General features: G+C 38.4%; 1 protein-coding gene across 1 annotated transcript in view; it reads right to left on the reverse strand.

The window, feature by feature from the left end:
• The window catches only part of LOC128859914 (protein FAM135B), an 85,074-nt gene that overhangs the window by 28,108 nt on the left and 29,713 nt on the right, over positions 1 to 27,253 (reverse strand). Inside the window, exon 3 of the mRNA XM_054097060.1 lies at positions 10,852 to 11,798. Within this exon, the coding sequence (XP_053953035.1) occupies positions 10,852 to 10,928 (77 nt within the window). The 5' untranslated portion in view covers positions 10,929 to 11,798. The remainder of the gene's footprint in view (positions 1 to 10,851; positions 11,799 to 27,253) is intronic.

A 27,253-nucleotide genomic window follows, 5' to 3' on the forward strand; every position in this document is an offset into this window, starting at 1 on the left:
GGTGGCGGAAAACATGCATTTAATTTTAATCTCTTCAACGCCACGTTGCCTGGGTACGTCAGCTGTGCAAATTCCACACGACCACTCAGAGTTGATTCCTACAAATAGACTTACTCGCAAATAGACCGACAAGTAGCAGCGGCAAGCAGTCATACAGGCGAACAGGCGAACAGTCGGATAGTCCGCCAGCTGAGTTGATAAGTTGGCAGATGGACCGGTACGCATGGCGTATAAGCAACATGTATGTATGTATGTATGAGGGTAGCCACATGCGTACTTTTGCGTACTTGTAAATAATAGATTGCCATTATTAGTGAAGTGTTTATAATTCAGTGATTTCGGGATAATTTAATTCAATCCCGGAATTTCGGGTACTCGGCAGCAAAAATCTTTCCGCTCATTTCACACCTATTCTCAGACGCGTCCAATCAGTCATTGTTCAGACCATAAATGTTTAGATGCCAATGAAGCAACTGTGAAGACTGTGTTGGCGATGGAACGATGAGCTGTAAGAGGTTTACGACGACATAGACATAGTGTAGCGACTAAAGATCTAGCGGCTACGTTGGCTGGGTCATGTCAAGTGTGGAATGCACCAGCTGGTAGTAGCAGAGGAAGAGGAAGACCTCCTCTGCGTTGGACAGATCAGGTGGAGAGGGACTTGGCTTCACTTGGTGTGTCCTCCAGACGCCGGTTAGTATGATAAAGAAACGACTGGCGCCCATTGTTAAACTCGGCCAAAATTGCGTAAGCGGCTATCGCGCCAATTAAGAAGAAGAAGAAGGGTACTTGTTTGGGCTTTTTCCAGCAGTTGGGGAAGGTAGCTGATGTTAGCATTAGGGAAACCCCATACACTTCCCATTGAATGGTGCCAACGTTAGAATGATGAATGCCTAGCTGAGTTAAACGTCTTCCAAATCGCCGACTACATCAAGCTTCAGCATCTTAAGTGGGCTGGACATGTTCTGAGAGGGACCCAAACGAAATTGCAAAAAATATCTGTAAGCTAGATATGCCTTATAAAAGTGACCAGCTAAGGAAAACATCGATTGACGCAATTAATGACAATACCAATACCTTTTGACAGAGAAACTAGAGAATGTCTGCAAAGGATCGAGATTCTTGGTCAAAGTTATTGATGATGCCAACCACTGCACTAACGAAAGACTAGTTCAGATTTATGAGAATCTAGTTCTGTGCTCACATGCTCTAGGCCATTCTTATCTAATAATCTCGCAAATGGGTTCCGTGGTCCATACACTGTTGCCTGCGCGATGTAGACTGGCCTGATTCAAAGTTTACTTGCGGATAATGGGATGCCCACATGCTGGGTAGATTTGACTAATTTAAGATCAGATCCCTTCATTGCCAGCTCGTACGCCTTGCTATTTCTAGGAATGTTTTCGTGAACAGGGACCCAGAAAACGTTCGTGGTACGCCGTTTAGCCAGTTCAGAGTAGCTCTCCAGTTTAGAATAGCTCTGCATTCAATGGCTACTTCGGAAGAAAGATTATTTGCACTGTAGAGATTTTTAGCAGCTAGACTGGCAGATAAAATAGTGATCAGTTGTGCTACAACGGGAGAGCCTCTGAGCCATAATGCAGCGGCTTTCATGGCTACTAACTCAGAGCTATTAACTAGATGAGTCTAATGATTTTAGTAGAATTGAGAAGCTCTGCATAGATAATGAGTGGAATAACAAAATAATAGTAGCTGACATGAATATAGGAATATACAGGAATAGCAATACAAGAACATCGACGAGTTAGTCAGAATGTCATTTGGAGACTAGAAAATGAAAGGGTGCGCTGTTAATGGAAACGGATTCATGGAGTTTTGCAGAAAAATGGATTTTTAATTTTTTAAGGGGATGACACAGGAATCTTGACGTTCGGAGTTAATTTAAAATTTATATGGAGGGGCAAGGTATAAAAAGAACATAGACAGAAAATTAAATGAAATGAAAACGGCGAAGCGAAAGTTAGATGTCAAGAATATTATAAATATCTATTATATCAGGCGTAATGATCGCTGGTTAAGGTAAAAACAAGCAATCCAGCAAAAAAGAAAAATGGTGCGAAAATCGATGTAAACAATTAAAAAAAAAAATTATGTAAAGCCTTACAAATGTATAATAAGACGCGCAATGCCATAGACAAGGACAATTAGATAGCAGCAAAGAATCAGTTCAAGGCTATTCGCGAATAAAGTATAAAAAAATTCTATGTTGATCTAGCGATCCAATTAACTGAGGAAGACTCCAAAAGCTGGTGGGCAAGTGGAAGCCAATTATTCAATGCGACAACTATTGAAGCAAATAAATTCAAAGATTACTTCAAGGAGCTCCTAAACTAAATACAGACGACAAGATGGAAGTTGATAGTTTAGATAGACGAATTACCACAGAGGAAGTCAAATCCATGCTAAATAAAACAAAACCGAACAAGACACCAGGATTTGATGGAACCCCATACGGATTCTTTAAATATGTAGGTAATGATTTTCTAGAGCAGTTAGCACCATTTTACGATAGAACATATAAGACGGGTGACACTAAAGCGCCGTTTTGATACCATTATGAGACCTCCAACAGGAAGATATCTATAGCCAGCCTAGCTTTTCCGCAGGTGTGCCGATCGTCCAGTGACCGGTAAACACAGCTACGAGTTTGTAAATTGAGAAATAATTTGTGCAGTCTCCTTTAACAACTGTCAGGGGGATGCCGAACTCTTTACCGGACTTTACTCGCTCTCGCGTTTCCTAAGAATTTTGCATGCCTGCAGGATCGCAAAGGCTTCTGCTTGAAAAAGACTAGCAGTATTCGGCAATTTAAAGAAGATAGATAAATTAGCTGATTTATAGAAATCCTCTGCTACGATTCCCGATTCCATTGTAGAGCCGTCAGTGAAAACAGAGGTGTAAGCTTCGGTGCAGATTTCCCCTCGATCCAATCCAGTCTATTTGGGAAGATTACTCTAGCATGACCCTCAAACTCCACTTTGCGGGAGGAGAGATCTGTTCGAAGTTCGGAGAAATACGGTGTTAACTGCCCGAAAATGCTACCTTGTCCCTTGAGAGATTGCCTCCAGAGGCCAACCGTTAATCTGATTGCACTTTGCGCTGCGATGGAATTAACGTAAAAGTCTATGGGAAATAAGAGCAAAATGACATTCAGGGCAGGACTGGAGCAAGTTTTACATGGAGTAGTACCACGGCTAGTATAAATGAGAGTTTTATAACAAATTGACTGTTCGCAATTTTTTAAATAGAAGACAATAAAGAAGTAAGGGACTACAGAGGAATCTCCTTTTTGAATTGTGTAGCTGTGTTTTAAATACATGTTTAGTTGACTGGTTAGAAGAAAATGGAGTTCTTAAAGAATTTCAAGCCGGATTCAGAAAGAATTACTCAAGGTAGACACTATGTACAATCTGGCGTCAATAGCTCACTTAAAATTTACTGAGAAAAAAAGTGTATGCATTTTTTATCGACTTTAAAGCCGCCTTTGGACAAGATACCTAGGAAGCTGCTAATTTACACATTACACGCAATGAGAATGTCGACCAAATTTATTAATCTCATTGTGAAATTATATCAGAAATCTAACTCAATCATTTGGTCAGGCAATAATAAATCTGAACAATTTGAAACAACACCAGGAGGTAAACAAGGTTCTCTATTGCCTCCAATGCGTTTCGCCTTATACCTCAATGACTTGTATGGAAAATTAGGAGGGGGCTTATTAATTGATAATTATCGGAATATTCTTTTAATTTTTTCCCAAACATGTCTGCTGTTGTAAATTATGTCAAAACTCATATGAACTCATCCCGAAATTTTCGGTACTTAAAAAGTTCGAAATCAGATTAACATCCCTTGCGCACAGATGCATGGATATGTACTTATATGAACAACATTCTGCGCGCTTTAATAATAATAACAACAACAACAAAAATGAGCAAGCAGAAAATGCCAAATTATTTGTTATGGTTTCTGTAGCTGACATGTGTTTTTCATAAACCACCAACTGATTTGTTGAGTGCTTGACAGCCTCGATGACGGAGTGTTGTGAGTAGTTGAGCGAGCAGCTGACTGAGAGACTGCCTCCACCAGTCCACGCCTTACGATCTATCATCTACTTTATCCGTGTGCTGACAGTTCATATTTTTTTGTTTTGCTTTTGTTTATAGAATCCACCGAAGTATATCACACAAACTCAACTAAAATTAAATGCTTGGCATCGTGGGAAAATATAAAGTGGCGCGCAGAGCAGAATTTAATGAATGCATATACAAATATATTTAGCCAAGTTTGTATGTGTGTCACTGGAATATCAAAATAGCTTTCAACGCTTTTTAGTAATTGGCTACAGCTGCCATTAAAATGCACGTTACTCTTAACCCTTTTAATGCCGGACGCCTCATTTTGTCCTCATTAACCATCAGAACCGTTCGCTTTTTTTCTTTATCCAGATCGCGGTTGTTAAAGCCGCTGATGTCAATATCATCGGCACGCTCTTATAAAAAATTCTCCCTGGCCGATTAAGTTTTGTGGCTCGCATGATCCTTTGCAACATCAGGTTAAAAAAGTCACACGACAGAGAGTCACCCCGTCTGAAGCATCGTTCGGTAACAAACGGCCCAGAGAGGTCCTTCCCAATTCTGACAGTGCCTGCTGTTTTAAGGAACGTATTAGTTTTGTGGGGATACCGAATTCAGACATCGCGGCATATAAGCAACTTTGGTTGCAATTGATTGATGATAGGCTTCACCCTTTCACATAATAACCTCGCTAGGATCTTACACGCGATATGTAAATAGAAGGCTGGCATTGAAGTCGCCAAGCGCAGTTTTATATATGCGGACTACCATGTTTCGAGTCCCGGCGAAATTGATCAGCCTCTGTCCTTTACCGGAAGTTTCGTTGTGCAGGCTGACATTGAAGACGCCAAGCTCAGTTTATATGTTGTGGCGGGGCAGCGCTTTGGTCGTATCGTCCTTCTCTTCCAACGCAAAATGAGTTAGATGTAGAAAAATCTCTCTTTGATGTGGATTATTGCGAGACGCTCATCCAGCGCAGTGAAGGAGAGTACTTGGCGATGGCGTCTCTGTCCCACTATAATCCAATACCGATTTTGTGCTACTTTACATTGCAGCTGCCGTGGAGGAATGTGGAGGTCCAATGTTTTCCTTTCCTTGCCCCATCCATTGCATTTCTTGGATGGCGGTGATATCAGCCTTTGCTCTTATGACGACATCAACTAGCCGGGCAGAAGCACCTTCCCCATTAAGGGATCGGACATTCCAGGTGCATGCCCTCAAATTATAGTCCTTAATTCGTTTGCAGCGGCCGTCATCAGAGTAAGCAGTTCTCATCCAAGGCTTTTCGTGGTTTTTCATTGGGGAAGATTGTAACGTGGTGGGTCTCAAACCCAGCGCACAGCCAGATATTCCGGGATGCTTCGCCCTCGCACATTAGCGCGCTCTCAAACGGATGCTCTGGAGCTACCTAGAGGATACTTGGGCGAAGCCCAGAAGTTGTGGACTACTTGAACCGCATGCAGAATAATCGTTCTGGCCTCTTCCAAGTGAATGGAAATCAGTGACTTTCCCCACTTAACTAATACTTAGACTTGTATCTTTGTTATTTATATAATTCTCCACGAATATAGAAAAACTAGTGTCATTGTTTTTTTTTTCTCTATTTCGTTCTTAATATACAGCATTTTGAATCATGTAAATATTGTTTCTTGTTTGGTTTTTATGAGTATAGGCACCTCTTTTTCGCCTGGCACTAAAAGGGTTAAGGTATTGATTGATATGTTGACGGAGTACTTGAAAAAAGTTCAAATAACGAAAATTCAAGGTAAAATAAGAAATTCTTGCTTTTAGAGCCTAGATTACAACCTTCGATTTTATTATTAGCCCTTTTGGTTTAGTTTATTTACGCTTTGAATAGTTTATAGTTACATCTGTCGGGCATGAAAAAAACCTATAAATAATGAATTTATTGTGTATGGGCAGACACACACATAAACTATCACTTCCTTACAAATACTGTGGACATTTCAAATTTATTTTTTTATGATAAAAAAAATCGTGTATTGCTTAGAAGTAAGTCTAAATGAAACATAGTATTCGTGTACTAATACTCGTAAATATTACAGAAAGTTATAAATATCCATTAGTTATAGTCTAAAAATTCATATCGTATGTAGATAAAAAACGAACATTGCACCTTAGTAGAAGGCAAACGTATAGCCATTAAATTGTTCACAGATTTATCGCTTACAGTTTTATTAAAAGTTATTGCCATTATTTATAGATTATAGTGGGAAGCGCCACGTGCATGCAAAACTACAAATAAGTTAAGGGTAAATGGCCGAAAGTTTTTTCGTTTGGAACAAGATTTTTTTTGGGGAAAAAACTCTGCACTTTACCAGTGCATAATAGCCGCTTAGCATATAAAATGAAATAAGGCTCCATAATTATTTGACGATTTCGAAGTTGGAAATTTATACCTAGCCACTGATAACACTACTTTACAGACAAAACAACCCAGGAACCAGAACTAGTAGTTCTTAGGTAAGGTCGGTCGCCACATAATTTTTTTTGTTTCCCATGTACTTCCCGCCAAATAACAGTTTGGGATTAAAGATAAAATTTTTTATATTAATTTAATTAATCAATTATGACAATTTTAATTAAAATTTATTATCAATTATTTAATATTATTTAAAATTCAATATGAATTATTAAAATTTTCGCTAATATCTAGAAGCAAATTAGAAAATTCGCTGGCATTGAAAGACCTTGGAACTGCTGAGCAATTGCGTTCAGAGAGCTAGAGTGCTGTAAATTATGAAAAGAAAGTATGGCTGGATCGGTCACAACTTACGGAGTGAACCTGTGAACACATGCCGCCTTGGAATGGAACCCTCAAGGAAGAAGAAATGAGGGTCGACCGAAAACAACATGGAGTAGGACAATCGACAAAGAGACGAGCAAATTATTTATCGAGCTAAGAGCTTTAGCACGCGATAGAAATAGGTGGAAGTCTTTTGTGACTAGACTAAGTTCCTAAATAGGTATATCTTTACATTTTTTGAACATTTTTTTTATTAAAAAAAAAGCTTGAAATTTTCACTTCCGGTACACCTAGGTTAGGTTAGGTTGAAGCGGTTGTCATGTGGGACACACTCAGGCTCATAGCCCATTGTGATGCCGCGTGGTGGAGCTTTCCCTATTTCTACCAAATCCATTGTGCGCTTTTCAAAAATTTTAGAAGATCTCCAATTTTTCGTTAAAAAATGGTTTGCCTAGAATAGGAAATCTCCGTCTGGATAGAGCAGGACAATGGCACAGAAGGTGCAAGATTGTCTCCTCCTCTTCCTCATCAAGACAACTTCTACAGAAGTCGTGTGCTTGCACACCCATCCTTTGGGCGTGCCTACCTATTAGGCAATGTCCCGTTTTGACTGAAATCAGTGTGCTAAGACTGTGTTTATTTTGGCTTAGCAAAGATTCTGTGCGTTTAGCACTAAGAGTCGGCCACAGTTGGTGGGCGATTTTGCAGGTGGCTTCATTACGCCATCTTTCGTTTGCTTTCCTTACGATTTCTTCAAGGATAAGTAGCTTACATGTTTGTAAGGGAATGCCGATGTTATTGTCTATGAACTCATCGGTCAATTTGGTGCCAAGTCTCGCTAGTTCATCGGCTCTACAGTTACCCTCAATGTCGCGATGGCCAGGAACCCATATTATCTTTAGGCGAAATGACTCAGCCATCTCGTTAAGTGATATGCGGCATTTCATGGCTACCTTGGAGGTTGTCGACTGTTTTGTGAGGGATTTTATCGCCGCCTGGCTCTCAGTGAAAATGTAGATGTCATTTCCGGATATCGCATCACACTGTACCAGTGTCGCGCCTTTCGTTATTGCCATCAGTTCGGCCTGAAAGACACTACAGTAGTCGGAGATCCGGTATACCTAAGATGTACCTAAATGTGATGGTGCGTGACTACCAACTGTTAAAAAAAAAAAAATTTCTCATAGCAGTCACCCCTCTGCTAAAAAAAAGCTCTTCATAAAAAACCATCTGCCACTCGGAGGCGTCATAAAAACTGTACCCCCATTTGTGGAGCAGCATCAAAACACTCACATCACTAATTGGAGGAGGAGTTCAGCTAGTTTTGCCATAAATTCTGTGACCAACTTTCCATTGCATATGGTGAGCACAAATTCGCAGAAAAAAGTTGTTGCTTTTGCTCGTATGCACTGTCTGCTCATAAATTATACTCAGCTTCGTGGCAAATTTCGCTTGTTAACAATGCAGTGGGAAGCTAAAGAGAATCTCATTGCAGTGGCGCCATTACGGAAGTTTGGTAAAAGTGTAAGTGAGATTTATGAATTGCTGAAAAAACCTTCGAAAATGTTTGCTTGCATTGAACTACGGGCTGTGGTTAAAATTGGAGAACATGACCTGCCAAAGACCTTATAGAAACTTGAGAGTCCCCAACAATCTTTGGTTCGAGCAGCGACGTAAATATCCATGGAAACCGTGAGTGCTGCAATAGCTCAATAGCGTTTTCGTCAATAGCGTCTAATCGTTTAAAGGCTTGTGTAAAGATAAATGGTGACCATTTCGAATGAAAATTAAATTTTTTTTTTAATAATTGCACGATTAAATAAAACTAACTTCCTTAAACAAAAGTATTATATTTTCATATCTGTATATATAATTGGCGCGTACATCCTTTTAAGGGGTTTGCCCAAGCTGCTTCTCCTATTTGTGGCGCGCGTGTTGATGTTAATCCACAAATGGAGCGACCTACAGTTTTAGGCCGACTCTAAACGGCAGATGGTTTTTATGAGGAGCATTTTCATGGCAGAAATACACTCGGAGGTTTGCTATTGCCTGCCGAGAGGCGACCGCTAATAGAAAGCACTTTTTTATTTTGATCTTTCATCGAGATTCGAACCTTCTCTGTATTCCGAATAGTAGTCATCATGCACCAACCCATTCGGGCTGCGTCGAATTTAACTTGTAACAGAGGACTAAGTCATTTTGACTGGTACTGGTATGAGTGTCAATAACAAAAAATACTCGAACATTTGTTACGAATAATATAAAATAATAATGCAGCAAGAATTTTGTATTTAAATCTCAAGACCAGCCATTTTGACATTCAAAGGCAAATAATCAAATAAAATTATCTAAGTATGCAGTTGAATTCTTCAAATGTTTGAATTCTTCAAATGTCACTGCTTGTCATTGAAATATTCTTAAAATCAGCTAATTTCTAAGTTGCTTTTTAAGGGGTTACATTGGTTTCGTCGGGTAAAAAAAGGCCTATTTTCAATATTTTTTTTTCTATGTAAAAAAATATTTATTTAATTCAAACTTTTTTCTGTCTTATAGAGACATACTTAAAGAATAATTTCTGAAATTTTCAAAAAAGAAAATATAATATTAAAACTGCTCCATTGTGACGTCATTTCCGGTGACCCCTCGAAAAAAAGGTGTGTCCGCGTTGTCAGCATAACTCCTGACAGGCTCATCAAAAATGAAAAAACCAAAAATAAGTGTCTTAGTTAAGACCATAAACTCGTGCTTGAACGAAGGAAAGAAAAAAAGTAAAAATTGGAATTTTGCCAGACATTTTTCCAAAAAAATGAAAATTTCGGTGAAATTTGCTTGACATTTTGTTTTTTTTAAATAGTTGTAATTGAAAAAAAAACAAAATCCTTCGTTCAAGCATGAGTAAATTGTATTTCAAACACCTGTGTAAAATATCATCAAGATCGGTTGAGTAGTTTTCGAGAACATGTGACAACCGACTTTGAAAACACGGTTCCGAGAAAAACGCGTTTAAAGTTTTGAGTAACAATAAAAGTGGCTTGGAGCGCACATATTCCAAAGGCTGTATCTCCGAATTTATTATTCGGATCGACTTGAAAATTTAGGATAATATTCCTGAGTTGATGTAGAAAGTAATAAGCCTATTTTTTGAACCAACGAAACCCATGTAACCCCTTAAGAGATACCCGTTGTTCATTTTTCTGCTGCTTTGCACAGAATGATAAGTTGCTAATCTGCTCGCGGCCGCCGTAGCCGAACGGGTTGGTGCGTGAATACCATTTCGAATTCACAGAGAGATCGTTGGTTCGAATCTCGGTGAAACCAAAAAGAAGAAAAAGTTGTTTCTAATAGCGGTCGCCCCTCGGCAGACAATGGCAAACCTCCGAGTGTATTTCTGCCATGAAAAAGCTCCTCATAAAAATATCTGCCGTTCGGAGTCGGCTTGAAACTGTAGGTCCCTCCATTTGTGGAACAACATCAACACGCACACCACAAATAGGAGGAGGAGGTCGGCCAAGCACCTAACAGAACTGTACGGGCCAATTAAAAAAAAAAAAAATCTGCTCTAACAAAAATAATGTTCATCGCTTTGTTCAAGCTAATTTTCTCCTTAGCTTTTTGCTTCCTCATTGATATTTATTTCCCCTATGCAGACACAAAGGAATCGCAAAGGAAAATCAGTTTTCCAAACATTCATATTTTCACATATAAAATAATGCCGAGTGTGTTTTAAAGTGATTTAGCCCTCTTAATTCATTCTCATATACACACATACACATACATATGCTCGTATATGAATGTGGATGTATGAATAATATGCCCAAATGTTAATATAAAATCGACAAATTGTGAATAAATGCGACTTTGCCACTTTCCAACCAGCTGGTTATCTCGCTCATCGTCGTTCAACATTTAATAATAGTAATGCTAATGGGAATGGGAATGGGAAGAATGAGAATGAAAATGAAAATAAGAGCATCTTGAACTTACCCTCGTTGAAATAAGTCAACATTGAAGAATTTGTAGAGCTCAATGGAAAATTCAATTGTTGCTTGCAGGTCGCCCATACCGAGTCGAGCACACCAACGTCACCGTCCTCAAGTACCAAGCCGCTCGCTTTTTGCGTTGCGTTGCAACAGCAAAACACCTACGGCACTATTTTATTCTGCTGACGTAGAAAACTCTATGTTGGAGAGCATGAGTTTGGAGCCGGATAAGGGTGGAATGCTGCCAAGAATCTTTGTTAAACGTTGCGGTTGCGCCTGTTTACAAACCACTTTACTGGCTGTCCTCACTGGTGGTGCTGGTTGCGCTGTTTGTTGCTGTGTACGGTTGAGACTTGATGAATGAAGGAACTGTGCAAATGGCGCCACTTGTCCTTAACATAAATCGCAACAACGACTGTAAAGGTCCTCCTCTTTCGGAGCGAGTGTTATGTGCAAGAATTGTAGACGCTTTAAAGCGAGGCGAGGTATTCTGTGATTGCCTGTACGAGTGGGGTGTGCATGAATTTGTGTGAGCTTTTAAGTTTGCCTGCTTAAGCTCAGTATTTTTTCGTTGCTAAATTTAAAAGCTACTGTTGCTGGCGTTTCTGTAGTTGTTCTGGCTATTGCTGCTGATTTTGGCTTCGCTGTGTTTTGCGGGGTTTGAGTTTTGCAATTTGTGTCATGTTTTCTTCTTGGCTGCACACGAAAGGAATTTTAATAATGCAAGACGAATACGCTTTTTGTTACTTGGAATTCTCTTCCCCTATATTTCGTTTTGCATATATACGAGTACAGTCCTCAAAACCTTCCGTCTTTTTTGATTTTTTTGACTCACCAACATAGAATGAGCCTTTCTGGCTTTGTATGATATACATTTCCTTATAGTTTGCATGCTTGTAAGTTCAAAGTTTAACTTGAAAGGCTCTGAAGGGCATTACCGCAAAAGAGGAACTGCAAAGGACATACACAGACATTTAAAACGCAGTTCAATTTGTTTTTGGTTTAGTTTATTAAAACTTTAACGAAGTCATTCACTGAAAAAGCTGATTATTTGCTGATGAACGCAATTCGTTGTGGTTTGTTGATATCATTGAACACGCGCCAAACTTAATTTATTATTACTAACTTTTTAGATCGCGCAACAACTTCTACGGGCATTTTTTTTATTTCACCACCGCGTCTATGAACGTACGTCACAAATGACATTCAACGGAACTAAATACACATATACCCTGGCTTACATATACATATATACTTATATATACAAGGGTACGTACACCAAATTTACCACATAATTGGATTAATGCGTCAGAATATGCGCGGCGAATGGGGATAGCTTCCTACCGACCGTACTGCCCAATAGACCAAATCGGCCACTCACTTACTTAGCGCTTACTTACAAGCATACCACATAAACAGACAAACATAACAACATTTTGTAAATAGCAACAGAAAAAACCAATAGAGAAAACACAGCAAAACTTGCAATTTGGTGCTAACCAACGCGTCGGCGTCCGAATGGCTGTGAACCCTAAAGCAAGCGTTGGAAGCCAAAACCGTTTGAATTTGGCGTGCTTTGCGCTTTAGGGTCTTCTCACCAGCGGGTCGACGTCATGAGGTCATTAGGTCAATATAAAAGTTGTGTGGCGACGGAGGAAAAAATAATAAATGGATACTACATCGCGCCAAAAATGAAAATAAAACAAAACACTAAACGCAATTACAGCAAAAATCGTATAACAATAGTAGTGAGAGTGAATGCAAACACAAGAAATAAAAATAATACTATTTTGAATAGGTCAAATAGTTGATACCTTTAACGCAATTCAGAGAAAATCATTTTTATATGCATTTTATGAATTTTTAAAGATGTACAGTCTGCCTAATAGAAACGTGACCGGCAAAATTCAAACTTAGAGTTCCGTTATAAAAAATAGGCGTGAGGGGAGGCTCACAAAATGCTATCAAATGTGGGCAAATGGGGCTGGTGATGTGAATATGTAGCCTAACCCTCCGAAATATCAACCTCACCTTCTCGCGGTACTCCCCGTTTCGAAACTAACGAGGCTCTGACGGCCGAGTATAGGCGGTATAACTTAACCAACCGTGACAGAGGAGGGGGCTAAAGCCAACATCTTGGCACCAGAATCGGAGAAGTAGGCTGATAAGTCTTAAACTCAAATCTATCAACAAAACCATGTGTCGCTTTGTGACCTCGCGGAACCGCGTTCTGCTATTTGTTAGTTTTGCGAGAACTTTAAAAAGTGTACATTTATTTAACAAAATGAGTTCCACGTATGAGAGCAATTGATTTCATTTAAGGAAATGTTGTACGAAAATTTACTGTTGGCAATATTGGAGCTCATAAAATCAAGTTTTTGCTGCATATTTCAAGGCACGGTTACAGTGGGTGTGTATATTAAGTACTGTTCCATTCAACAGTGGCAGGAAAAATGATCTAAAAATATGAACAAAACTAAGCCATCGTCCACATCCCGTCTTATGTCAATAAATCTGATAACTTTTGAAAAGCACAGGTCTACTTTATCATTACCTTTTGTCTGTGAGAATAGTGCTCTTAGTTTACAAAACTTTTATCATTCATCATGTTAGCAATCAATGCGCCCTTGTCCAAAATGTTAAAAAAAGCTTTGCTTTACCTAAACTTTTTTTTTAAATTTCCTTTACACAATCTTTTGACTTTAAACATCTTTATTATTTAATTTTATCTCTAATCGTAAGTCTATATATTCACCTATGTAATAAATAGTCTGTAAGAATTTTTGGTGCTTAGATTAAAACAAGTAAAAAAATAAATACATCCCGAAGAAAATAAACACCATCAAATCCCCGGCTTGGTTCGTTTTATTGAGACAAAAAACCTAATTACGAAACTTTTTTTCGCATTTTAACATCATCATTTCACCAGTGTGTCTGACTATACCTACATACAAAACTAGTAATCATGAACCAGTATTAAAGGAGGTGTTAAGAGCACGCTTTGAAATTCCATTTTTTCTGAAGCGCAAATTTGCGATAAGCAGAAAAAGAATGAAAAGTTGGTAGCAAAATACTAGTTTTTTTGCGTGACTTATATTTCTGTATTATTTTTTCTCTTTCCTACAATTTTTTACATTCGTAGCGAATGCTTTTAAATGTATGCTTAAAACGGGACTTAAGCAGAACAATTAAATTTTTTTAGAACAATTTGTGCAGAAATATGATATTTGCTACTAAATTTTGCCTGAAAAGGGAAAGTATTGAAAGTAGTAAATGTTATAAACACACTTTATAAGCTACGTAGGCACGTAGGTACGATGGTAGAAGTGACAGTTGGGTTTTAAACCAACTCACTGAGACCGTTGCGGATCCATTTCGATAGTTGCAGTAGCAGTTTGATTGCTACTTCTCGTCAAGCCATTTTATTTTGAGTGCAAACCCGTTGATCTGACTTATATCACGAAGGTCATCAGTATCATTCAAGAAAGATGAGCCAAAGTACTCGTATATAAACCTAATGGCCTGCCATGCAGGGCAGTGTCAGAGAAGATGCCTGACAGACTCTTCCTCCTCCTAATCGAAATGAGGTACGTTCAATCTTTAAGCGTGTCGACCAAGATCATGGTGACCAGTGCTCAAAGCAACTAACATAGATACGTTTTCCTTTACCGATTAAGCAGCGCCTTTGAACTCCTGATGTCTCACATTGGCCAAATTTGTTTTGTAGCGTTACATGCCAAACTATCACCCATTCGTGTTGGCTGAAGTGGCAATGCTACTTGCACTACAGAGTTTGCAGATTGAGAGGGCTATACCTGCATTTTCCATACCAAGAGGGAGGCGAAGGTAGTACCCTCTTACGCTAATTTGTCTGCCTTACAATTCACTGTTGTGTCATTATGAACTGGCATTTGCGAGAAATGATGGAATTCGTAACGACGAAGTGTTTTAATCGCCGCCTGTCTATCGGAATAAATATAATCTTCCCCAAACTTAGTCACATTTTTGTCTAACCAGACAGCTGTCTCAATGATGGCTAGTCGAACACCTTAGTTTAAGTTAAAATCTTGAGAAAAAGCTCAGTATATTTTGTACACTTTTAAGCACAGCTTATTGCGTGCTGAGCGGATTTTAGTTAGTCCTCCTGGTTTTGCAGATATTCCAAAGTTCTCATTTAATTATCATTCAAAACAGACTCCAATGTATCAAACGCTTCTTAAGGGACGAATAAGCTGTATTTCGCTCTCACCGAAGCTACGGAGACCAAGCCAACACTCTTCGCATCATAGTGGAACAATCAGTTGAATGCCGCTTTCCGCTTTACCCGCTGTTCGTTGACTTTAAGACGGCATTCGACACAATCAAACGAGACTCGACGATATAGCTGGCGTTGAGTAGAAAGAAACTTCCCACTAAGATAATCCGCTTCATCAGAGCCCTTTACGAGAACTCCGAATTGGGAGTGTTTCACAACGGCAACATCAGCGAACCATTCACCGCCAATGCAAGCGTAAGGCAAAGTTGTTCACTGTGGACCCTTCCCTTCGCCATCGTACTAGACGACGTTATGCGCCAATTGACCCTACGCGAGAAAGAGGCATCATATTGAGTTTCACCAGACATATTGAGAACCTGGACTTGGACAATGACATCTTTTTCCTTCCTCACAAACTCACTAACATGCAAGCGAAGACGGACAGACTAGTCATGCTGACACGCACTGTCAGATTGGAAATCAACATCGCCAAAATGAAGTCAGGTAGTGAGTCAACCACAATAAAGCCCGACATATAGTAGTTGACGGGTACTTAGTGGAATTCGTCGGAAACTTCTGCTACCTCGGCTGCACTATCACGACAGATCGCGGAACAGATGAAGATGTCAACTCCTGGCTAAACAGAGCAAGGGCAAATGCATACAGTATGGGCGAGTTCGCAAATGTCTAAGAGCCATAATTTGCGAATATTCAGCTCATGTGTTAAGACTGTATGGTTATACGGAAGTGAAACATGGCTGGTCCCCAACACCATCACACAGAGGTTACAATTTTTCGTCAACAAATGCCTCCGCATCATCTGTAGAATATTTATTTATTCATTTATTTATTTATTTATTTATTTATTTATTTATTGTCTTTGAATGGATACATTCTTACAGACTATATTAAGCTAATGTACAATAGTTTATTAGTTACTAAGAAAAGAACGATTTAAGATGATTGACTAAGATGCCATACGGCCATGTAAAATCAGCACCAGAAGAATTGAAAAACATATTTAAATCTGAACATGCCCTAGGAATCGGAGCATTCATCCCATAGTTGGTTCTCGAGAAGCCAATTTTAAAGGTTTCGTACTGTCGGAGCCTCATATTGGGTATATTAAATTGAATTTTACTTAAGAGGGAAGGACAATCAATAGATCCAGAAATAATACGAATAATAAATGAGCACGATAGAATAGACCGTCTGCTATCAAGTGGTTTTAAGTCAATTAGTAAACATCGAGAGCGGTACGATGGTACAGGTTCAGAAAAGTTTAAAGATCGGAGCGCAAAACGAAGAAAGACTTTCTGCACTCTCTCAATCCGATTAGACAGACCTATTTGGTACGGTCTCCAAATAATAGCGGCATACTCTAATCTTGATCTAACAAAAGCACAATACAATGTTTTGAGAGTGTGTGGGTTGGTAAATGCAGAACAATTTCGGCGAACGAATGCTAGCATCGCATATGATCGTCTTATGACGTGGTTAACATGGCTGGTGAAATTCAGCTTAGAGTCGAAAATAACGCCTAAGTCTTTAATTTCCTCAACGGATTGCAAAGGTAAGCCAGCAATATTATACGAAGTATGCAAAGTGTTGTTTGATTTAGCATATTTTACGTGAAAGCATTTGCTAATATTTAGTGACAGATGGTTTAAATAGCACCAGTTCCGGACATTGTGCAAGTCGGTTTGCAACTTTTCAGAGTCCCTAACACTGTTAATCACCGCAAATATTTTAAGATCATCAGCATACAACAAGTGTTCTGCAAATGAAAAGCAAGAACCAATATCGTTAATAAAGAGTATAAAGAGGAGGGGTCCTAGAATACTTCCCTGTGGGACACCGGAGGATGCAATAAATGCACGGGATGTCGTATTATCGACGGCTACAACGCAGTGTCTGTTGGACAAATATGATTTGATCCAAGACAAAAAAGTGGAGTGTATACCCAATGATGCAAGCTTCGACAAGAGTATTCGGTGCGATACTTTGTCAAACGCTTTAGAGAAGTCTGTATAAATTGCATCAACTTGAGATCTGTTCTGGAAGGCTGAAATGCAGTAATCATTGAAAATAGACAAGTTAGTGACAGTGGAGCGACTTGCAACGAAACCATGTTGGTTGGTAGATATTAGGCCTTTGACAGCAAAATATAACTTATCATTTACTGTTATCTCAAAAAGTTTTGAGACAGACGAAAGCTTCGAAATCGGTCTGTAATTGCTAACATCGTTTTTACTTCCACTCTTAAATATAGGCGTAATGGAAGTAAATTTCCAGTCGTCAACAAAGATACCAGAGGACAACGATTTATTGAATATAATTGTAAGAGGCTCAGCGAGACACAAGCAATTCTTCAGCAAAATGCCCGAAAGGCCATCCGAGTCAGTTTTCGTTGTAGACTTAAGCTTCGTAATACCCTTGACGACATCAGTAACAGATAGGTACAAAGTCCCAAAATTTAGAGGTGAAAAACTATTAGAGGGCAAACTAGAATCGGAGTCTAAGTCGGGTTCAAAATTAGAGCAAAAAAAGTCAGCAAATAAATTGGCAGATTCTATGGCAGAATTTGCATATTTACCATTATAAAAAACATTGTTTGGCACCATTGAGCAAGACTTTTTTGATTTGATGAATTGCCAAAAGGCCTTCGAATCCGAAATAATATTGTTTTCGAAATTCAGGATGTAATTTCTATATAAGAACTTGTTCAAACAGTTAAACTCTTTTAAATGGCATTGAAATTTTGAGAAGTGCATTGGGTCTCCAGACCTTTTATACAGTTTAGAGAATTTGTTTTTTAGATTCTTTAGGTGCCTAAGCCGTTTGGTATGCCAAGGTGACTTATATACTTTCTTATGATAAATAGGAATGTGCTTCAAACAGAGCTCAGAAACCTTAGTCTTAAAAAAATGAAAACACCGTCAGCAACGACGCGCTGTGGAGGTCAACGTGTGAGAAGCCCATCATCAGATAGCATCACGAGAATGGCACTGGACTGGAACCCACAAGGGAGCAGAGGTTGCGGTCAGCCAAAGACTACTTGGAGATGGTCAATGTTGCACGAGCTAACAAATGCCGACATCATATGGGACGGCGTAAAAGCAACGGCACAGAAACGTGTACGAAGGAAGATTCTTATCGAGGTCCTAATGTTCCGAGCGGTGTGAGCAAGTACAAAACACAAAAGAAATGGATTGTAAAACTCTGCAATTCGTACAATCCGTGCACTGTGCAAAAGTTTTGAAATACTAAGAAAGTCACTTGAGTCTGCTTTAGCCCATTGCGGTTGTGACGAACATAAAACAGTGGGCCTTGATATTCAGATATTCTGGTGACGAATGAGCCTCGCATATAATTATAGCACAAAAAACCTTCTGTTCAGAGTCGAGGGTCCAACACACATGGAAGGGGAAGCTGGATCTAAATATATGCGCCTGTTTAAGTTCAAAAATAAAAATAAAAATTTTAAATTGTTTACGAATAACTAAAGCTATTTAATAAAATATTTATAAAGGTTTGATTAGATTGCAGCGTGCGTAAAAGGTATACTATCCACACATATACAAATATACACATAAATAGGCATGTGCAGTGTGTGTCAAAAAACAACAACCATCGCTTTGGCTACGCGGCAGACTCAACCGGAATGAGGCCAAGTGGCTCCAGTGGATAAAACTCTTAATCGCCAAACAAATATGTACATTCACATTCACATACATATGCACTTGCAGCTCACATACAAACTTACTGAACACACACACAAACTAAACATTATCATTTCACATCTACTAGGTGGGGGTATGTGTGAAGAAAGCAATCATTAAAGCCAACTTAACGCCTGCGTTTGTTCAAGTATTCACGGACTTGGACTGTGTTCCATGGCGCCGTTGCCCGACTAAATAAATGAGCATTGAAATGATGTTGAAAATGGGGAGCAGTGGGCAGAGACTTGCAACTTGCTTGGAAGCGGCAGTTGGACGTTGATGAAGGCTTAGTGAGCTCAACTTGTTGACATAATAAAATTATTGAAATGGGCGCGGGGAAGGAAGAAAAGAAGTGAGCGGCCGAGAACTTACCCGCCCGCATACAAATATATGGTATGTATGTATGTATGTGTGGTAGCTGCTATTCTACTATATTCTATTATTGGAGACAGTTGAACAAGGCACTGTTTTAGAAATGATTTTTTCTCATTTTGTTTTAAACAAAACGTGCGAGTAATTACACTCGCCGAAAAAAAACGCATGCACCTCCTGTGGTTATAAATTTTTACATTTATTTTTTTTATTTCATTTTAAGTAAGTTACAATAAAAACACAGTTCATTCTTTATCATAATTCATGCAAACCAAAGTTCTAAAATACCAGGTCGAAGTTTGAACCTCAGTTTTCTTTCAGGTTTGCAGACGTTGTACAAAAGTCAGAGAATTTCATTAAAATTTCCAACTCTTGAAACATAATTTTAATAAATATTTTCAGTAAGTAATTTTATAGACCATTCAATTTTAGTGGCAATAGAAATTGAAACTTGAAAAGGTCGAGCCAAGAAGCTCTGAGAGATTTGGTAACTCCTAAAACACTCAGGCTAAAAATCCCATTGTATTTAAAGCTCTGGAAAGTAAAAGGGTAGATAGTCATGGAGGAAACGAAAGAATGAACAGAAAGCAAGAGATAGGATAGAATAAAGACATAGAGGTAATTAGACTGTGGGAATTTTCCAGACTCTTTGGCAAATCTGAAAATATCCTAGAATGAATATTACACATTCTCAGAACATCGGAAGCCAGAATTCATAGCCTTGCCTCTAGCACAGGTAGGACACTCACAGAGAAAATCCTCACTGGTATCTGCCTCCTCTAAGCAAGGCAAGCAAATCGGGTCCTCAATGATTCCAGTGGTGGCGGATGCTGACCAAATTGATTATGTCCTGTTAAAATACCGACCATTAGCAAAACGTCTTTTCTTCCAAGTTTTAGAAGAAAATCCGACAGTTTTCTGTGCGAGCTTACCACAAAAAACTTTGCAATTATGCAGCGTTCAACATCGGACCATCACTCTTTACGTAAATTGCATACATAATTGCTGATCCACTTCTTGATTCCTGTAGTACTGATTCCGATTATTGGCTCTGGTCCTTGTGGGGTAATCGCTGATCCGCAATGTCCTGGAACCCATAAACGTGCAAGCTTATTCTGCCTTGCAACAGAATTATTTCTTACATTCTTGAACAATTTGCGTTCTCCAGAACCTTTGGAGCAGCTTGACTGTTACTAAAGACTCCAATACGTTTCCCGCTTCAACTCCTCTCAATTATCCATTCGGCTACTTTCCGAATAGCAAAAATTTTCGTTTGGAAAGCAGTTGCCATTCCTTCTATGGCGTAATGATACTTATTACTATCGTTTAAGTATCAAGGCTTCAGAATATATTGAATTCTTGGATCCGTTTGGTAAAGAAAATATCCGTGAAATTTCTTTGATGCAATACATCTGCCATCGAACTTCCTTCCAAATAAAACTATGGGTATAACGTCGTAACATTTTAAAAATTTCTCTGTGTCCCGTTGTTCCGAATTCGTGCCAGAAATCATATTTATGGAGTATACACAATGCTTTTATTGCTCCCTGTTGTATCTTAAGATCCAAGCGGATCAAATCAAGCATAGAATTTAGTGCATCGCCGGAGATTGTATGATACTCATGGCACCCGTAATTACGACTTGAAATGCTTTAAAAATCATAGCATCGCGCATGCGGAAGTGCTTAGATTCGAATCTCCGGGCATAAAACATCAAATTATAGAAAAGGTTTTTTCTAATAGCGTTGCATATAAAACACATTTGTTATATAGAGGAAAAATTAATCATCTTAAGCACACACAATTTTCCAAAATCAACCTGTTTTTGAGACACTAAAAGCAGTGTTTTTATTAACTACTCAGCCATAACTACTTACACTACATAATCTGTCGGTCATGTAATCAAAGTAGCACCACAAAAACGTACAAAAATGGACTCAATAAAACAGTGCCCCAGTAGCTGCTATGGCAGTAGTAGCAGAGCAACAAAAGTGAGAGCAATAGCGGTAGCTGGAGCACACATGAATAATTTATGCTCTGGCCGACTTCAAGTATCTACTTTGCTACTACTCCAACTACAGAGAATACCAAACTTTTTTGTCACTATTGCTTTGAGCTACCAGCAGTAACGAAATGTAGTTTGGAGTGAGCAAAACTGTTGATCGCGCGTTTTGCGCTATTTGCGCTACTACTCATCATTTCAGGTTTAGAGCAGTAGCGAGAGCAAAAATGAACACTACGAAATAGCTTAGCAATTTCAATCGCTGCTTCAGACATTCATTTTATTATACTAAAACTTCATGGCTTATAAAATCGCATACTCAATAGCTTCCCAAAAATGCTGGTTAAAGTTAAAAATTTTGGTGAAAATTAAAGATTTTTTTAGAATTTCGTACAAAGTTGGTGAACTTTGATTCACACAGCTTTTGTTAACAAATGGGTTTTGCTTGTAATGAAAACTAATTAAGAATTAATTAAGAAAATTAGATGTCAGAATTTATAATCACAAGAGGTGCGGTTTTTTTCGACGGGTGTATGCAGGTATCATATAAGCAAAAATAAAAGGAACATCAACATGGCACAGAAAACAAGGTGAACGCCAGTGGAATTACAAATATGGTGGGTCACCTATATACGCAACACCTCTGCAGGTGGGCGTTTGCTGTAAAACAATTCGTGTCAGTGACAGTTAGGTGAAAGTGATGACGTTGCAGCGCGACACACATACCAAACTGCTTTTAAGCGCTTCACAAACTACTCTACTTTGCAAAAGCTTAACTAAAAATATAGGTGCACATGTGGTTGCGCATATACGTGTATGTAGGTACAAAGTGAAAATGCACACGAAACTATGTGAATGGAGGATTAAGCGGTTTGGTTTACATAACAGCTTAGATTGCATCGTAGCAAATCCGCCAAAGTCACGCGTCCTAGGAACTCCACGCCCTCCTCAACCTTTTCTTAAAAACCGATACATCAGAGCACAAAGCGTTGGACCTGTCTTTAAAATCTTTGCTTGTGCTTTACATATTTCACTTGCGCCTCATTCAGTTGCTTTGTTTAATGCATGTGTGCGAAGTATGGCAACAACACAGCAACCACAAAACTGACAGGCAACAGGATAATGCGTTATAATTTATGTACGATGACAATGTGCACGCGTTGTTGTGATGCGCACGACACAATTTGGGATAAGCCAACACAAGGAATGATGATTGCGTGCTCAATGGCTTGGCGTGTATGTACATTGAACGGATATATCATATTGCCCCTTCCCCTTCCCCCTTCCCTTGGGCATTTGTATATCAGCTCTCCTGTTTTAGAGCAATAAATTTGAATACCTTATTTAGGTGTGCAGAAGAAATCCGCAGAGAATATTTTATCGAATCCTATTATTGTAAACCTTTATTTGAGATACCAAAAAAAAAAAAATTATAGTGAACAGGTGATGTGACTGATGTGGGTATCCTTGGGCCGAACTTTTAAGAATTGATACTCATGGGGATTATCACATAGTATTTCATGCGGAAATCCAGGGCATAGAATTCTGTGGTAGAGAATGCCTTCGAAAGAGCACAACTTCGAAGCGCATCTGCATTTTGCCAGACAGTCAGGTAGCCACGCACCATGTGCACTGTACTCTCAAATAATAAAGGGTGATCAGATTGGAGGTACTTTTTCCGATAGAGTTTTTTTACAGATGACGCGCGACTACTGTTAAACTAAATACATATTTTCTTCAGTATTCATTGGCATTTCATCAAAGAGAGATGTTTGTAGGCTTACAAATCGTACAATTTTATTACGAAAGGCGACGCTCTGTGAAAAGTGTTCGCTCGCTCAAGCCAACTTATGGTGTACAAAATTGTTCAGCGATGATGCCCATTTTTGGCTTAATGGCTACGTCAATACGCAAAATTACCGTATTTGGGCAGACGAGTAACCCAAAACCATTAAAGAACACCCATTACATTTATTAAAAACAACCGTTTGGTGCATGCGTTAAGCCTTTGGGTTGGAGGAATCATCGGCTCATATTTCTTCAAAGGCGAGGCTGGCGTCAATATAATAATGAATGGCGAGCGCTATTGCGCCATAATAAACGACCTTTTGATGCCAGAAATTGAAGTCCGTGATCTCCACAACAAGTCGGCGCTACTTGCCACACGACCTGTGAAACAATGGATTTACTGCGTCAGCAATACGTGAGCAATTTATCTCTCGTCTCGGACTAGTGGATTGACCACCAAGATCGTGTAATATCACACTTTTGGACATTAATTTGTGGGGGTACTTAGAGTCTAAATGGTTTATGGGTAAACCCGCTCTGATTGAGACAATGGAAACCAACGTTACTAAATTTATTTATGTTACGAGAAAAAAACAACTCATTTTAGCTACTGGGTATTCAGCTCAATTGAAGTTTGAGGTGTCCTCTTGATTTGGAAAAAGTTAAAAAAAAACACCACGCTTTTTGAAATATTGAATTTCGAAAAAATTTCGTTTTTTTGCAAAATAAAAAAATTTCAACTACTTTTTTGCAATTGTTTCTACATGAAGTCGCTCGTGCAAGTAATGAGGATCATTTTGAACCCAGAATCATTAAAATCGATTCATTTTTGACTAAGTTATGAGCATTTAAAAAAAAAATGTCTTATATAATTGAAAAAATCGGTTTTGAGCCGAAAAACAAAATTGCCGATAAATCTTGAAAAAAAAAATTTTCGGGCGAACAAAAAAATACGTGTCTCATTATTTTGACCAGAGAGCAACATATATTTGAGTTACATCAAAATCGAAGAACATGACCCGAATAGCCCGGTTGAATTGAAATGGAAAGCATCTATAATAAAATGAGTATTCAATACTTTACCTTTTAGTATTCAATACCCTGGGAGAAAAGAACACCAACACCGAGCTGGGTATCAAGCAGATTATTGGCGAAATTAGACGTTATTTAAAATTTCCAGAGGCTTGAACCCTTTTGTGGAGTAAAAGGAAGTTACCAGAGTCTCGAAAGAGAAAAATGGAGAATACAGGAGAGATGCAAGCTAAATAGTTCATTCTTCCCTCCAGAAGAGCATCAAATAGGTTTCTAAGTCTGGATAGAGAGGGTTCACGATCTCTCACTAGATGCTATTTGGCACATGGTAGTCTTCATTATCATTTTAGGAACAAATATTTGGCATTTTTCGAATTATATGATGAAGCTCCGAGCACATTCTCTTTAAATGCGCAACTCTTGCAGGAAAAAAACTTGTACTTTTTCTTCCATTTGGCGTTTCATGCACGAAGATTCGAACCTGCAAATCCATTCGGCTACGGCAGCTTACATGAAACAAAAAAACCTGAGGAGTAACTTACATTTTTTACAGAAATTCAATTATAGGCTTGCGGTTAAGCACAATAGACCATATCAGAGTTTGCAATGCATTATAACCCTTTAAACTGTTTTTCCCGGCTCTTGTTCTCAATAATTTGGAGATCATATGACCAACTGTCGATAGGTAGAATTGAATGCGTTCGCAAAAGTTTTTCTCAAATTTGCATTGCTTTTGCTACGCTTTAAAGTTTATGTTCCATCTCATGACTCGAGGCTAATGTTGATCGGGAAAAGAATTCAGAAGGTGTGTCATGATTGATCTTGGCACCCCGTTAACCGGGTATTAGCGAATTGGGAAGATTCAGCTTATTGGCTGACGTCACCGTGCTCAAGACAGCGGTTTGTTCACGAAAAAGAGAGAGAACGTGTGGATGATATACGAACGTGTTGGTGATATACGATAAAGTTTAGCAAAGCTTACTCTCATTACTTCATTCAATACGTGTGAAAAGAGCGGACAGAATTTACCTGCAAGTATCCGGTGACGTGGCAGTCGAAATTGCTCGCACAATTTTGTTTTTCACCATAACAGATTGGGCAAACCTTTTAATAACTCATTCTGTAAACACCGGCATCATTCATTGTTCAATTTTACTTGCGAGGATAAGCTTTAAAGTTCCACAAAAAAGTCTTTGAAATGTTTACGTTCTTTATGGGGAAATCTTCAAATATAAATTAGCAAGCAATGCACGAATTTCTCGAGCATTTCCAGAACATAATAATATATATTATATCAAATTCCCATTATATGAACTTTTCTTTGCCTAAATCTAGACGCCTGCAGGCCAATACTCAATGAATGAAGAATACGAATTTTTCGAGATGCTCAAAAATTTGTACGAGCTCGAGTATAAGACTTTTCATTACCATACTTACAGTACCAGGTTACCATACCTACAGTATCTACACGCTGTAAATACAAGGAAGAGGTAAAATCTATTCAGCTCTTCTTGTTCGACTGGACAAATTTAGGCTAGAAGAACATGAAGCAGTGAGACGTGGAAAGCCTTTGAAACGTGCGAGTACGTCAGCTTGGCTACCTCCATAGTGAAAATATTCTTCGGCTTGACACTAATGAATTGACACCGAACGCAAGAGCATCTGCGCGCATACAGAAAAGAAAGACCAGAGGATTCAAGCTCCAATTCACAGGTTACGGCCAAAATTGTCAATGTATTGTAGCCATATAAAGGAGAAGAAGAATATTAATCGAATTTTATTTGCTTTTTTCTCAACTTCGAAATTTAGCAATCCTTTTATATCTACCAATTACGAAGTAGATTTATCACCCTGTAGAGGTTTTAGCATAACTATCAACAACTATCAACTAAGCTACACTTAAGTAACCGCCTTCACCCATTGTTATCACAAAGTTTGCTTCATTTTATTACATAACTACACTTGTTCTAGCAAACTTATTTCCTTCTACGAAACTTATATGTACGGTGCATATAAAATTCGCATGTGTACTGGAAGTTACGTTCATCTATACAACAAAACTACCCACACATTTTCATACAAGCGCGCATGTATTCATATCGTAGAAAGAGTTGTTAGTGTGGCTTGCTGCTATGCCATTTCCGTAGTTTCTACTTCATTACATTTAAGATATTTTCACTTTTATCATAGCCTTCAACTGGTTATGTGCTATGTGCATCCTATCCACTTATTTCAAATTCCATTCCTTAGGAAATTCAGACTATTATCGGTTATAGCCTCTTAATAGCAAATAAGCTTTTCCGGCATTGAAGCTGAGAAAATAAATGTGCCAATAACACAGAAATGGAGAAAAGCAGTAAGATGCATGGAAATGTAACCGAGCGTGGGGAGCTAAATTGGTGACACGGCAATACAAAATACGCATGAAGTTTTATGTGAATTATTTACTAGTATTTATTTGTAGATAAACTAAGTAAACTTTAGCTGCTTACGCCCTAATTAGATATAATCTCATTTAAAAACCTATTTCTGTCTGAGTCGATGGTCTTAGCAGCTCGGAGTCTTATCTTAAATATCTTACATAGGTTTAACATTTTGTGTATTTTCCATAATAAATAAATAAAATATATTATAATTTCATACAGTGTACACCTAAGGGACTGAAAAATTTGTCCTCTTATGGGAGGCGTCCGATTGTGAGAAAAGTGTAAAAAAAGCTAAAATAATTTGTGACTGATCTTTAATATTCAATGAGGTTTATTTTCAAAGCCAGAGCAAATATACACATAAATATTTGACAAAATAAACAGAATTGTTAAACAAACGACAAATGTAAAAACAAATTGTGTTATGCAATGTATTCGAATTCATTTAAAAAAGTCAGAAATTTTATATATGAAGATCAGTAAGCAATTCAACGCCTTTGAGATCGCTGTGATATACAGAAAGAGCGTCTAGTTTTCTCGTTGCTAAATAAACTGTTTTATAAGCACTGAACTAGTTATCAACCTCGTTTTCTAGTTCATCTTTAGAAGAGTTGACCAGCCAGAGTTGCCACTTCAGTATTGATGTATTTTGCTTTTTTCATTATTTATGAAGCCTTAATTACCTAAATTAATATAGTTTCGACGTCAACTTGAATTTGTTTCTCAGCTAGATTAATAGTAATGAAATGTTTAGGAGCTCTACAATATGAAAGGTTAAAATGTCTCTCGGGGTTAGAGTTCAGAGCTTA

This window comes from Anastrepha ludens, chromosome 4, assembly GCF_028408465.1.
Source record: "Anastrepha ludens isolate Willacy chromosome 4, idAnaLude1.1, whole genome shotgun sequence".
NCBI lineage: Eukaryota > Metazoa > Arthropoda > Insecta > Diptera > Tephritidae > Anastrepha > Anastrepha ludens.